At 52.4% G+C, this 15071-nt stretch overlaps 1 protein-coding gene across 2 annotated transcripts in view; it reads right to left on the reverse strand.

Moving 5' to 3' along the window:
- LOC146830254 (E3 ubiquitin-protein ligase TRIM39-like) overlaps nucleotides 1–14077 on the reverse strand; it is a 420317-nt gene extending 406240 nt beyond the window's left edge. For both annotated transcript variants that reach the window (XM_085604455.1, XM_085604454.1), the window contains exon 1: nucleotides 13664–14077. In XM_085604455.1, the coding sequence (XP_085460581.1) occupies nucleotides 13664–14077 (414 nt within the window). The remainder of the gene's footprint in view (nucleotides 1–13663) is intronic.
- Nucleotides 14078–15071: the final 994 nt, after the last annotated feature.

A 15071-nucleotide genomic window follows, 5' to 3' on the forward strand; every position in this document is an offset into this window, starting at 1 on the left:
TCGAGAAGTCAATACACTTGCAAAAGTGCACAGTGACCAGGAGTTCCGGTTCCACGCTACTTACGAGGACTGTGGGTCTCAGCTTTGCAGGGGACCCGGGTCGGCCTCTGAAATGTCTGGAAATCCTCTTCCTGGGCTGCAAATACTTCGGAGTCCGACGGGAGCTTCGAAAATGCAGACCGGCAAATTGCTTCGTTGGTGCCTGCCAAGCAGGGGAGTCACTCGTTGACCCCGAGGGAGATTTCTTCAGTCCTCTAGTCGTTAGTAGAGCGTCGAAGTTCCAGGATTCAGCTTCAGAGTTTCGTCCAGGATATCTAAAGTTCTGGTTACAGAGGTTCCTTACTTATTCCTAAGAAAGGAGTTGGACTAGCTCTAGGGACCCACCTATGGGAGGGTTTGGAAAGAGGGGTGGCTACGCCCATTTCCTTTGTCCAGTTTCGCGCCAGAGCAGGGGCTGGAAGTCCCTGAACCGGTTTGAGCTGGACTATGCACAGGGACACCAAATGTGCCCCCAGTGCAGGACTTCAAAGCACTCAGAGAGTGCTCCCACCCAGCCCCAATACACATCATCCTGTTTGGGAGGTAGTTACACCTCCCTGTGACAGGAAACCTATTGTCCAGGCCTCCCCTGCCAGAGTTTCGGTCAGCAGCAGGAGGCCAGACCCGTGTCTGTGGCTGCAGCATCCATTTTGAGATGCCAGGGCTCTATTAGATTTCTCCAGGGTATACCAGTACTGCCATGTCTCTCCCTCTAGAAGGGTGGGATCATATCCTCACATCAAGAACTGATATGGGGGTATGATTCCAAGGTGTTTGACACCAAACATGAAATGTTTCCGTGCAGTCAGTCCAAAGTTAGCATTAACCGTTTGAGATATAATGCACTTAAGAGTATATGGTCAGGCTGCACCACTGACAGCCCCGGAGAAGAGATTCCGAAGGCTGCAGAGGGGCTCAGCTCATGCTTGGGCACCCTCTCACATATAACCAAGCACCCTGCCTCCCGGATTGATAAGGCCTGCCATAGGGGTGACTGATAGGTTACTGTGTACAGTGATAGGGGAGGTATTGTGAACCTATACCTCAGTAAGGGGTGCATGCACCACCTTAACCAGGCTGTAGTAGCAGACCTGTGGTGTCATTTTGGAGGGCTTTCCAGGGGTGGCACAATACATGCTTCAGCCCCTGGTAGGCCTCTGGGGTACCTGTGCCCTGGGTACATAGTATACCATTACTAGGGACTCATAAGCGTACCCCAGAATCCAATCTGGAGTGTACCTAAAGTACATGCAATCAATTTAGAGAGGAAGCAGCTAGGCTGGGGCCCTGAATAGCAGGGTCCCAGCCAGACTAAAGTCGAAAAACAGTGAAACACCAGCAAAAAGGTAAACATGTGAAGCAGATCCTACTATCCTACATGGCTTATGAGAGGAGAGTGGAGGAAAAGGAGTAGGGTGATGAGTAGGCGTGTACTGAGAGGGGCTGATGAAAGGTGAGTAGAGGGCACGGAGAAGGGTAAGGAGTAGGCATGTGCTGAGAGGCACGATGAGAGCTCAGTAGAAGGAGAGGAGTAGGGTGATGAGTAGGCATGAACTGAGAGGGGGTGGATAGAGGTGAGTAGAGGGAGAGGAGTAGGGTCATGAGTAAGCATGTGCTGAAAGGGGGATCAGAGGTGAGAAGAGGGAGAGGAGTAGGGTGATTAGTAGGCATGTACTGTTGGTGGCCAATGAGAGGTGAGGCGAGAAAGAGGAGTAGGGTGATGAGTAGGCATGCACTGAGAGGGGATGGTGAGAGGTGAGTAGAGGGAGTGGAGTAGGGTAATGAGTAGGCATGTACTGAGAGGGGCAATGAGAGGTGAGTAGAGGGAGGGGAGTAGGGTGATAAGTATGTATGCACTGACAGGGGTGATGAGAGGTGAGTAGAGAAAGAGGAGTAGGGTAATGAGTAGGCATGTACTGAGAGGGCTATGAGAGGTGAGTAGAGGGAGAGGAGTAGGGAAATGAGTAGACATGTACTGAGAGGGGACAATGAGAGGTGAGTAGGGTGATGAGTAGGCATGTAGTGAGTGGGGCCAATGAGAGGTAAATAGAGGGAGAAGGGTTGGGTAATGAGTAGGCATGTACTGAGAGGGGGTGATGAGAGGCGAGTCGAGGGAGAGGAGTACAGTGATGAGCAGGCATGTACTGAGAGGCATGATGAGAGATCAGTAGAAGGAGAAGAGTAGGGCCATGAGTAGGCATGAACTGAGAGGGGATGAACAGAGGTGAGTAGAGGGAGAGGAGTAGGGTCATGAGTAAGCATGTGCTGAGAGAGATGACGAGAGATCAGTAAAAGGAGAGGAGTAGGGTCAAGAGTAAGCATGTACTGAGAGGGGGATGAGAGGTGAGTAGAGGGAAAGGAGTATGGTGATGAGTAGGCATGTACTGAGAGGGCGATGAGAGGTGAGTAGAGGGAGAGGACCAGGGAAATGAGTAGACGTGTACTGAGGGGACAATGAGAGGTGAGTAGGGTGATGAGTAGGCATGTAGTGAGTGGGGCCAATGAGAGGTAAGTAGAGGGAGAGGAGTATGGTGATGAGTAGGCATCTACTGAGAGGGCTGTGATCGGTGAGTACAGAGAGAGGAGTAGTGTGATAAGTAGTCATATACTGAGAGGGCGATGAGAGGTGAGTAGGGGGAGATGAGTAGGGTGATGAGTGGGCATGTACTGAGGGGGGCAATAAAAGGTGAGTAGAAGAAGAGTAGGGTAATGAGTAGGCACGTACTGAGAGGGGAGATGAGAGGTGAGTAGAGTGAGAGAACTAGTGTGATGAGTAGGCATGTACTGAGAGGGGAGTGAGAGGTGAGCAGAGGAACAGGAGTAGGGTGATGAGTAGGTATGTACTGAGAGGGGCATGGAGGTGGGTAGAGGGAAAGGAGTAGTGTGATGAGTAGTAATGTACTGAGAGGGGCAATAAGAGGTAAGTAGAAGTAGAGTAGGGTGACGAGTACGCATGTACTGAGAGGGGAGATTAGAGGTGAGTAGAGGGAGAGGAGTACGGTGATGAGCAGGCATGTACTGTTGGTGGCCGATGAGAGGTGAGTAAAGAAGGAGGAGTAGGGTGATGAGTAGGCATGCACTGAGAGGGGGTGTTGAGAGGTGAGTAGAGGGAGAGGAGTAGCGTAATGAGTAGACATGTACTGAGAGGGGATGATGAGAGGTGAGTAGGGTGATGAGTAGGCATGTAGTGAGTGGGGCCAATGAGAGGTAAGTAGAGGGAGATGAGTTGGTTAATGAGTAGGCATGTACTGAGAGGGGGTGATGAGAGGCGAGTAGAGGGAGAGGAGTACAGTGATGAGCAGGCATGTACTGAGAGGCACGATGAGAGATCAGTAGAAGGAGAAGAGTAGGGGGATGAGTAGGCATGAACTGAGAGGGGATGAACAGAGGTGAGTAGAGGGAGAGTGTTGGACTTGGCCCTTTTTCCCTGAATTTTTTTCGTTTTTGTAGTGTTAAGGTGCAGGTGCTCCCTTCACCCAAGATGGCTGCCACAGGCCCCTGCTACTGCAGAGTGGTCTTTCATGGTAGCACCCTAGCTGCGAGGAGCTGGCTGGAACCCCACAACAATGTTGCGACTCCAGCCCGCCTTTTTGTCCCATAGGTAGAGTGGGGAAGCTCCTGGAATGTGCTGGAACCTTCTAGAAGGGAGGTGTGGTTTTTCTTTTGCCGCCTTGGCCAGAGGTCACCTGACCTAGGGCTACTTAAGTGAGGGAGGGAACTTTTTGTGGTGAGTTGGCCAGTGGGGTGAAGCAGAGCTGGAAGAATCCACCAGGAGTGTAGGCGGTAGGGCCTAGCCAGGGACTTATGCCCTGAGAGTGACAGGATTTAGGTGCTGCCTCTTAAGTGAGTGAGGGACCCTGTGAAACCCACTGATCTTGCCCAGCAGTAGGAGGACCCAGAGAACCTCTGCCCAGCCTGACTAGGAAGGACCTAGTCGCCTTCTCCATCCATACCCCCCTGTAACAGAACCCCTTTAAGGGCGCCAGATACATCTGCGCCAACAAGACTTCATCTAACATCTGAGAACAGAGACTTATATGCCAAGCACTGAGACTGCGTGTCCAGATTGAACTCTCAAACTTATATGCCAAGCACTGAGACTGCGTGTCCAGATTGAACTCTAAAACTTATATGCCAAGCACTGAGACTGCGTGTCCAGACTGACCCCTGAAGCCGTATGCAAAGCAGATTGAAGAGCCACCGGGGATCGACCAGGTATTAGCGCTGTGACCCCTGCGCTCCCTGACCTGGCCTGGGACCCCCGGCAGCGTGCTCCGCTGAGCGCGGAACCCCCATCCTTAACTTGAGCCCCCCCTGTGACGTGGAAGCCAGCGCGCTCTCCGCCGCGGCCCGGAGGCCGGAAGAAGTGCCCTGCAGAGTCGCGAGGCCCGTGAGAAGCCCGGGGCCCCGCCGCTGCCGTCGCAGCTGTGTGAGAAGGTGCGCGAGGCCTGGGGCCGAGTTTCCCCATCGTCGCTGGAGCGGACGCCGTCTGACGCCGAGAACGAGGTAAGCCCGGAGGCTGGGATTGCCCCTGGTGCGCCCCCTACTGGTTGGGAACCGCACCGCACCCTCAGCCCGGGTCCCCTCTCCGTGGGAGTCCCCCCCTGCCATCGCGACGGAGAGACCCCGCCGAGGGATCCTCTCCTTGTGCCCCCGTGACTGCTCTGAAGCGCGGTGCCCTACGAACTGCACCGGAGCCGAGAGACTCGCTCCTCCTGTCCCGGGCGCTCCCCGCTAAAAGCTTCGTGAGGCGCATTGACTGTCCTACCCCGTATTGAAGTGCTCAATGTCAGTAATTACGAATAGCGCTCTGTTATTCCTGTGCCGGATTGAAGTGCTCAATGTCGATAATTACGAGTAGCGCTCTGTTATTCCTGTGCCGGATTGAAGTGCTCACTGTCCATAATTACGAGTAGCGCTCTGTTATTCCTGTGCCGGATTGAAGTGCTCAATGTCAATAATTACAAGTAGCGCTCTGTTATTCCTGTGCCATATTGAAGTACTACATGCTAGTGATTACGAGTAGCGCTCTGTTATTCATGTGCCATATTGAAGTGCTACGTGTTAGTGATTACGAGTAGCGCTCTGTTATTCATGTGCCATATTGAAGTGCTACGTGTTAGTGATTACGAGTAGCGCTCTGTTATTCATGTTCCATATTGAAGTACTACGTGCTATTGATTACGAGTAGCGCGCTGTTATTCACGCCCATGTTGAAGTGCTACGTGCTATTGATTACGAGTAGCGCGCTGTTATTCATGTTCCATAATGAAATGCTAAATGACATCTATTACGAGTAGCTCTCTGTGCTAGATGCCCCGTTCTGAGGTCGTCACCAGTTAGCGCGCATAGCGCCATAATCACCCCCTAAGGCGCTACAGGAAAGTGAAGCGCGCGTGTACCTCTAGGTGAAGGGTAGTTGTACCTCAGGCAGTACTGATATGTTATGAATGTCAGTTGTGGTATTACCAGCTTATGAAATGTACTGCTACCTCATGAACTGCATCTAACGTGATCTGCTTGGATAAACTTGAGTATTTACTTAACTCCTACCGTGTGGCGTCACTTATTGTGTGTGTTCCTTGTCCCATGTGAGGTGCGTGTTGTATGGTTGCTTAACACACAGACCTTTGGTGGCCCGACCGCTCGTGTCACGTTACCGCCCCATAGGGCCTGGAGACCCCAGGTCCTACATTGTTGGCGAGCGGTGGGATCCTTAGGACCTGTGACCATACAGCACCCTTCCGTGAGGCGGAGGGCGCCACAATCAAACGCCTAATTGTTCCAGAGCTCTGAAACCATTGATTGTTGCATTGTTATTTCCACTGTCCAGGTTGAAAGTGCAAGAGTCCTGGTTAGCTGAGAACTGTTGCCTATCCCCTAGGAATTTTTCTCCTTAGTGTCTAGGTCCCCACCTGCCAGAATGGAATTCCGGTTAGCTGACCTCGAGGGGTACTCGGTGAAGCAACTGAGGGAGTTCGGGCAGGGGATGGGGGTGCCTGGGGTACGGAGGGCCAAAGGACCGGAACTCCGCACCGCCATTAGGGCATGGGTAGAGGCCCACCCAGAAGGGAAAGAGGATGAGGGACAGGAGGCGCCAGATGCACCTCAGGAGGAGAGCGCCCAGGAAGTACTAGACATCTTAAATGTAGATATGTCGGAAAATGTGCCCACAGGGAGACGTTCTGGGGCCAGTAGTAGGACAGGATCTAGTAGGAGCGCGTCTCCAAAGGAGTATGAGGACAGAAGGGAAGAGAGGCAGTTAAAGTGGGAGCTAGCCAAATTGGAACAGGAAAGGGAAAACAAGAAATGGGCAATGGAGGAAATGAAGATGGCGCACGAGCTTCGGCTGAAAGAGCTGGAGTTGCGTGCCCTCCAGATGAATGTGTCCAGTGAGGACACTGGTGGCAGCATACCGAAAGCTCCGCAGGAGCTGGAATTTTATTTACCCCAGGATGACATCACCAGGGTGTCTGAGGAGGCATTGGTGGGTGACCCTGAAGGGGGTGGTGCAGGGCTCTTCCAACCCAGCGAGGTGGGGGAGGTGGCAGATAGCCCAGCTAGGTCCCAGGGAGAGAGGGTTGTAGGGCCTCACGACCTATCCATAGGAAGGAGTGAGACGGGAGGTGTCCCGAGGTGCCCCAACCGCAGTCTCAGGGCCTGGAGAGTTCCGCAAGGGAGCCCCAGGTTGGGAGCCTAGGCTGTCCCGATGTGCCGCCTGAGGAAAGGGAGCCCCTAGTGTCAGGAGGACCCAGGGCGACTGTAACCAGCTCGCCTGAGGTTCTGGGGTTGGCCCAGTTTCAGGGTTTAGATCCTGGGCTGGGATGCCAGGCTCAGGGGTTACCTGACCTGGCGGGTGGGACGCCTGTTAACTGTGTCCCCCCGAAATTGACTTCCAGGGGTACTTTTCCCGTTAGGAGGGTGCTGAAATCTGGAAGGGGGTGCAGAGGGAGGAAGGTCTCGCCTCGGGCACCGGTTCAGCCTAAGGGTTTAGACCCTAGGTTGGGGAATCAGTTGAAGGGTCAAGGCCCTGTACTGAGGAGACAGTGGTGGTCTGAGGGTGCCTCGCAGGGTAGGGTGAGGAACCCCAGAAGGAGAGTTAGGGGGAGGAGAGCCTCGCCCCTGAAGGCTAATCAGCCTAAGGGTGTGGACCCCAGGTGGAAGGACCAGAGGCAGTTTAGGACTGCAAGGAAGAGTAGGAGAGTGGTCATCGGGCACTACAGGCCTGGGGCTACTGCCCCCCACTCTGCGAGACCACGAGGGCCAGAGACATCTGGATGGCCCAGGGGCCGGTCCTGACCACAACTAGCTAGGGAGTCCCAGTGGGGTGGTTTCGTTGGTCCAGGAAGGATTGAGAGGGAACCATCGGGTTCCAGAGTGGAAGAGAATCTGCAGTTGCGGGCCTGCGTCCACCTTTTCTCGCCCCAAGCAGGGAAGACCATCAAGGCATTGATCGGTCTACCCTGGCTTTTGGCTGGAAGGGGGTTATGTTGGACTTGGCCCTTTTTCCCTGAATTTTTTCGTTTTTGTAGTGTTAAGGAGCAGGTGCTCCCTTCACCCAAGATGGCTGCCACAGACCCCTGCTACTGCAGAGTGGTCTTTCATAGTAGCACCCTAGCTGCCAGGAGCTGGCTGGAACCCCACAACAATGTTGCGACTCCAGCCCGCCTTTTTGTCCCATAGGTAGAGTGGGGAAGCTCCTGGAATGTGCTGGAACCTTCTAGAAGGGAGGTGTGGTTTTTCTTTTGCTGCCTTGGCCAGCGGTCACCTGACCTAGAGCTACTTAAGTGAGGGAGGGAACTTTTAGTGGTGAGTTGGCCAGTGTGGTGAAGCAGAGCTGGAAGAATCCACCAGGAGTGTAGGCGGTAGGGCCTAGCCAGGGACTTATGCCTCTGAGAGTGACAGGATTTAGGTGCTGCTTCTTAAGTGAGTGAGGGACCCTGTGAAACCCACTGATCTTGCCCAGCAGTAGGAGGACCCAGAGAACCTCTGCCCAGCCTGACTAGGAAGGACCTAGTCGCCTTCTCCATCCCTACCCCCCTGTAACAGAACCCCTTTAAGGGCGCCAGATACATCTGCGCCAACAAGACTTCATCTAACATCTGAGAACAGAGACTTATATGCCAAGCACTGAGACTGCGTGTCCAGAATGAACTCTCAAACTTATATGCCAAGCACTGAGACTGCGTGTCCAGATTGAACTCTAAAACTTATATGCCAAGCACTGAGACTGCGTGTCCAGACTGACCCCTGAAGCCGTATGCAAAGCAGATTGAAGAGCCACCGGGGATCGACCAGGTATTAGCGCTGTGACCCCTGCGCTCCCTGACCTGGCCTGGGACCCCCGGCAGCGTGCTCCGCTGAGCGCGGAACCCCCATCCTTAACTTGAGCCCCCCCTGTGACGTGGAAGCCAGCGCGCTCACCGCCGCGGCCCGGAGGCCGGAAGAAGTGCCCTGCAGAGTCGCGAGGCCCGTGAGAAGCCCGGGGCCCCGCCGCTGCCGCTGCCGTCGCAGCTGTGTGAGAAGGTGCGCGAGGCCTGGGGCCGAGTTTCCCCATCGTCGCTGGAGCGGACGCCGTCTGACGCCGAGAACGAGGTAAGCCCGGAGGCTGGGATTGCCCCTGGTGCGCCCCCTACTGGTTGGGAACCGCACCGCACCCTCAGCCCGGGTCCCCTCTCCGTGGGAGTCCCCCCCTGCCATCGCGACGGAGAGACCCCGCCGAGGGATCCTCTCCTTGTGCCCCCGTGACTGCTCTGAAGCGCGGTGCCCTACGAACTGCACCGGAGCCGAGAGACTCGCTCCTCCCGTCCCGGGCGCTCCCCGCTAAAAGCTTCGTGAGGCGCATTGACTGTCCTACCCCGTATTGAAGTGCTCAATGTCAGTAATTACGAGTAGCGCTCTGTTATTCCTGTGCCGGATTGAAGTGCTCAATGTCGATAATTACGAGTAGCGCTCTGTTATTCCTGTGCCGGATTGAAGTGCTCACTGTCCATAATTACGAGTAGCGCTCTGTTATTCCTGTGCCGGATTGAAGTGCTCAATGTCAATAATTACAAGTAGCGCTCTGTTATTCCTGTGCCATATTGAAGTACTACATGCTAGTGATTACGAGTAGCGCTCTGTTATTCATGTGCCATATTGAAGTGCTACGTGTTAGTGATTACGAGTAGCGCTCTGTTATTCATGTTCCATATTGAAGTACTACGTGCTATTGATTACGAGTAGTGCGCTGTTATTCACGCCCATGTTGAAGTCCTACGTGCTATTGATTACGAGTAGCGCGCTGTTATTCATGTTCCATAATGAAATGCTAAATGACATCTATTAGGAGTAGCTCTCTGTGCTAGATGCCCCGTTCTGAGGTCGTCACCAGTTAGCGCGCATAGCGCCATAATCACCCCCTAAGGCGCTACAGGAAAGTGAAGCGCGCGTGTACCTCTAGGTGAAGGGTAGTTGTACCTCAGGCAGTACTGATATGTTATGAATGTCATTTGTGGTATTACCAGCTTATGAAATGTACTGCTACCTCATGAACTGTATCTAACGTGATCTGCTTGGATAAACTTGAGTATTTACTTAACTCCTACCGTGTGGCGTCACTTATTGTGTGTGTTCCTTGTCCCATGTGAGGTGCGTGTTGTATGGTTGCTTTACACACAGACCTTTGGTGGCCCGACCGCTCGTGTCACGTTACCGCCCCATAGGGCCTGGAGACCCCAGGTCCTACAGAGAGGAGAAGGGTCATGAGTAAGCATGTGCTGAGAGAGATGACGAGAGATCAGTAAAAGGAGAGAAGTAGGGTCATGAGTAAGCATGTACTGAGAGGGGAATGAGAGGCAGTAGAGGGAAAGGAGTATGGTGATGAGTAGGCATGTACTGAGTGGGCGATGAGAGGTGAGTAGAGGGAGAGGAGTAGGGATATGAGTAGACATGTACTGAAGGGACAATGAGAGGTGAGTAGGGTGATGAATAGGCATGTAGTGAGTGGGGCCAATGAGAGGTAAGTAGAGGGAGAGGAGTAGGGCAATGAATAGGCATCTACTGAGAGGGCGATGAGAGGTGAGTAGGGGGAGAGGAGTAGGGTGATGAGTAGGCATGTACGGTTGGTGGCCGATGAGAAGAGTAAGAAGAGTAGGGTGATGAGTAGGCATGTACTGAGAGGGGAGATGAGAGGTGAGTAGAGTGAGAGAAGTAGTGTGATGAGTAGGCATGTACTGAGAGGGGAGTGAGAGGTGAGCAGAGGAACAGGAGTAGGGTGATGAGTAGGTATTTACTGAGAGGGGCGATGAGAGGTGGGCAGAGGGAAAGGAGTAGTGTGATGAGTAGTAATGTACTGAGAGGGCGATGAGAGGTGACTAGAGGGAGAGGAGTAGGGTGATGAGTAGGCATGCACTGAGAAGGGTGATGAGAAGTGAGTAGAGGGAGAGGAGTAGGGTAATGAGTAGGCATGTACTGAGAGGGGCGATGAGAGATGAGTAGAGGAGTAGTGTGATGAGTAGTTATGTTCTGAGAGGGCGATGAGAGGTGAGTAGAGGGAGTGGAGTAGGATCACGAGTAGGGATGTACTGTGATCTTCTGATGTTAGATGAGCAGAGGAAGAGGAGTAAGGTGATGAGTAGGCATGTACTGGGAAGGGCAATGAGAGGTGAGTAGAGGGCGAGGAGTGGGGTGGTGAGTAGGCATGTACTGAGGGGGGTATACGAGGTGAGTACAGGGAGAGAAGTAGGGTGATAAGTGAATACAGGGAGAGGAGTAGCGTGGTAAGTAGCCATATATTGAGAGGATGATGAAAGTTGAGTAGCGGGAGAGGAGTAGGGTGATGAGTAGGCATGTACTGTTGGCGGCCAATGAGAGGTGAGGAGAGAAAGAGGAGTAGGGTGATGAGTAGGCATGCACTGAGAGGGGATGTTGAGAGGTGAATAGAGGAAGAGGAGTAGGGTAATGAGTAGGCATATACTGGGAGGGACAATGAGAGGTGAGTAGAGGGAGAGGAGTAGGGTGATAAGTAGGTATGCACTGACAGGGGTGATGAGAGGTGAGTAGAGGAAGAGGAGTAGGGTCATGAGTAAGCATGCACTGAGAGGGGGATGGGAGGTGAGTACAGGGAGAAGAGTAGTGTGATGAGTAAGCATGTACTGAGAGGGACAATGAGAGTTTAGTAGAGGGTGAGGAGTAGGATGATTAGTCGGCATGTACTGAGAGGGGGTGATGAGAGGTGAGTAGTGGGTGCAGAGTAGGGCAATGAGTAGGCATGTACTGAGAGGCATGATGAGAGATCAGTAGAAGGAGAAGAGTAGGGTGATGAGTAGGCATGAACTGAGAGGGGATGAATAGAGGTGAGTAGAGGGAGAGGAGTAGGGTCATGAGTAAGCATGTGCTGAGAGGGGTGATGAGAGATCAGTAGAGGGAGAGGAGTGGGGTGATGAGTAGGCATGTACTGAGAGGGGCAATGAGAGGTGAGTAGAGGAGTAGTGTGATGAGTAGTTATGTTCTGAAAGGGCGATGAGAGGTGATTAGAGGGAGAGGTGAAGGGTCATGAGTAGGTATGTACTGAGAAGGTGATGAGAGGTGAGTACAGGGCGCAGAGTAGGGTAGTGAGTAGGCATGTACTGAGAGGCATGATGAGAGATCAGTAGAAGGAGAAGAGTAGGGTGATGAGTAGGCATGAACTGAGAGGGGATGAATAGAGGTGAGTAGAGGGAGAGGAGTAGGGTCATGAGTAAGCATGTGCTGAGAGGGGTGATGAGAGATCAGTAGAGGGAGAGGAGTAGGGTAATGAGTAGGCATGTACTGAGAGGGGCAATGAGAGGTGAGTAGAGGAGTAGTGTGATGAGTAGTTATGTTCTGAGAGGGCGATGAGCGGTGAGTTGAGGGAGTGGAGTAGGGTCACGAGTAGGGATGTACTGTGAACTTCTTATGTGTGATGAATAGAGGAAGAGGAGTAAGGTGATGCGTAGACATGCACTGAGAGGGGGTGTTGAGAGGTGAGTAGAGGGAGCGGAGTAGGGTAATGAGTAAGCATGTACTGAGAAGGGCAATGAGAGGTGAGTAGAGGGAGGGGAGTGGGGTGATGAGTAGGCATGTACTGAGAGGGGGGATGCGAGGTGAGTACAGGGAGAGGAGTAGTGTGATGAGTAGGCATGTACTGAGAGGGGCAATAAGAGGTGAGTAGAAGTAGAGTAGGGTGACGAGTACGCATGTACTTAGAGGGGAATGAGAGGTGAGCAGAGGGAGAGGAGTAGTTTGATGAGTAGTCATGTACTGAGAAAGCGATGAGAGGTGAGTAGAGGGAGAGGAGTAGGGTGATAAGCAGGCATGTACTGAGAGGGACAATGAGAGATTAGTGGAAGGAGAGGAGTAGAGTGATGAGTAGGCATCTACTGAGAGGGGTGTGAGAGGTGAGTACAGGGAGAGGAGTAGTGTGATAAGTAGTCATATACTGAGATGGCGAGGAGAGGTGAGTAGAGGGAGAAGAGTATGGTGATGAGTATGCATGTACTGATAGGGGGTGATGAGAGGTGAGTAGTGGGTGCAGAGTAGGGTAATGAGTAGGTATGTACTGAGAGGCACGATGAGAGATCAGTAGAAGGAGAGGAGTACGGTAATGAGTAGACCTGTACTGAGAGGGGGGATGAGAGGTGAGTAAAGGGAGAGGAGGATGGTCATGAGTAGGCATCTACTACAAACGGCCGATGTGAGACGAGTAGAGGAAGAGGAGTAAGGTAATGTGTAGGCTTGTACTGAGAGCGAACAATGAGAGGTGAGTAGAGTCAATGAGAAGTGAGTAGGTGGAGAGGAGTAGGGTGATGAGTAGGCATGTACTGAGAGTGCAATGATAGTCTAGAAGAGGGAGAGGTGTAGGGTGATGAGTAGGCATGTACTGAGAGTGCAATGATAGTCTAGAAGAGGGAGAGGAGTAGAGCGATGAGTAGACATGTACTGAGAGGAGTAATGAGAGGTGTGTAGAGGGAGAGGAGTAGGGTGATGAGTAGGCATGTACTGAGAGGAGTAATGAGAGGTGTGTAGAGGGAGAGGAGTAGGGTGATGAGTAGGCATGTACTGAGAGGTGAGTAGAGGGAAAAGAGTAGTGTGATGACTAGGCATGTACTGACAGGGCAATGATAGAAGAGGGAGAGGAGTAGGGTGATGAGTAGACATGTACTGACAGGGCAATGATAGTAGAGGGAGAGGAGTAGGGTGATGAGTAGGCATGTACTGAGAGCGATCGATGAGAGGTGAGTAGAGTCAATGAGAAGTGAGTAGATGGAGAGGAGTAGGGCGATGATTAGCCATGTACTGAGAGGGACGATGAGATGTGAGTGGAGGGAGAGAAGTAGGTGATGAGTAGGCACCTGCTGAGAGAGAGTGTGAACTCAAGGCTGTGACTAACACATCTTTTGCTCTTCTGCATCCTATGTGTACAACCTGTCAACCGAAGGCTGTGACTGACACACCTTGTGCTCTTCTGCATTCTATGTGTGCGACCTGTGAACTCAAGGCTGTGACTGATACACCTTGTGCTTTTCTGCATCCTCTGTGTACTACCTGTGAACCTAAGGTTGTGACTGACACACACAAATGGACCTGAGTCTGACGAGTTAATCCTGCGCTGCTGCACACATACCTTGTACTCTTGGGCAGCTTCCTCTATGGGCGTCACTGAGTGAGACCTGTGCTCGTTGGATCTGTCGCACACAACACAGATGAGTGACTGATCCTCCTCACAGAACAGCCTCAGTTTCTCCTCGTGTTTCTTGCACAGATTCTCCCGTGGGGGCTCCACGGGGGGCAGGTGAAGCTGTTTTAACATTTCCACCATGTTTCTGAGTTGCCTGTTGGGTCGGAGGCTTCTCCTAAGAGATATTTGTCTGCACTGTGGACAGGAGAAGTTTTCATCTCTCCCCTCCCAGCTCTGAGTGATGCAGGAGCGGCAGAAGTTGTGTCCACAGTCAATAATCACAGGGTCAGTAAAATATTCCAAACAGATGGAACAAGTGGCCTCCTCTTTGAGATTCCTGACCTGAGCTGCTGCGGCCATGATCCCAGAAATGCGGGAAGGTGAAGTTAAGTTTCGTTTCTCTGTTTGTGTGAAGTGGGAGTGTCTGTGTGACTCCTCCTCAGGCCTGTGCTGGCACTTCCGGGTTCATGTTGCATTCACTGAACAGAGCCTATTCAGGAGTGTGTCTGTCCCAAGTCTGTCATTGTAGCTGCCTGTGCTGTACCAGTTCCATGTGCGATGGACATCTGTACTGCTTTCTGTTGTGCACTGGGTACATGTGAGGTGCTGCTGTACATGCTATAACAGAACTATGTGCGAGGGACGCCTGTACTGCACCAGTTCTATGGGCGAGGCACTCCTGTGCTGCTGCCTGTACGGTAGTAGTTCTATGTGTGAGGGACACCTGTACTGCTTTCTGTTATGCACTTGGTGCGTGTAAGGGACTCTTGTACTGCTGTACGTGCTATACCAGTACTACATGTGAGGGATTCCTGCACTGCTGCTCCTGTGCTGTACCAGTTCTATGTGCGAGGGACATCTGTACTCCTGTCCTGCTGTCTGTACTGTACCAGTACTATGTGTGAGAGACACCTGTACTCTTGGTAGTGTAGGGAAGCTTGCACTGCCTCCGTACTGTACTGTGTGTGAAAGAGTCTTTGTGACACCTGGACTGTACTCGTTCTATGTGCAGGAATCTTGCGTTGCTACTGCTCTACTCATTTTACACGTACAGTGTGTACTGTGACTGAATTTGCTGTACTTTGCGTGTGCGGTTGTGGGGGGAACATGTTATTTGTCCACATGTGTGGTACTCGTGTATGAGGGAAGCTTGCATTGTGACTGCATATGCTGTACTTGAGTATGATGGAATCTTACACTATGGCTGCTTGCGCTGTACTTGTGTATGAGGGAAGCATGCACTGTGACTGCATGCACTGTAATCATTTGCATGAGGGAAGCTTGCACTGTGGCTGTGTGCCTTTGACTCCTGTGTATGAGGGAACCTGCACTGTGGCTACATGCGCAGTAATCA

The sequence above is a fragment of the Triturus cristatus genome, chromosome 5_1 (genome assembly GCF_964204655.1).
Source record: "Triturus cristatus chromosome 5_1, aTriCri1.1, whole genome shotgun sequence".
Taxonomy (NCBI): Eukaryota; Metazoa; Chordata; class Amphibia; order Caudata; family Salamandridae; genus Triturus; species Triturus cristatus.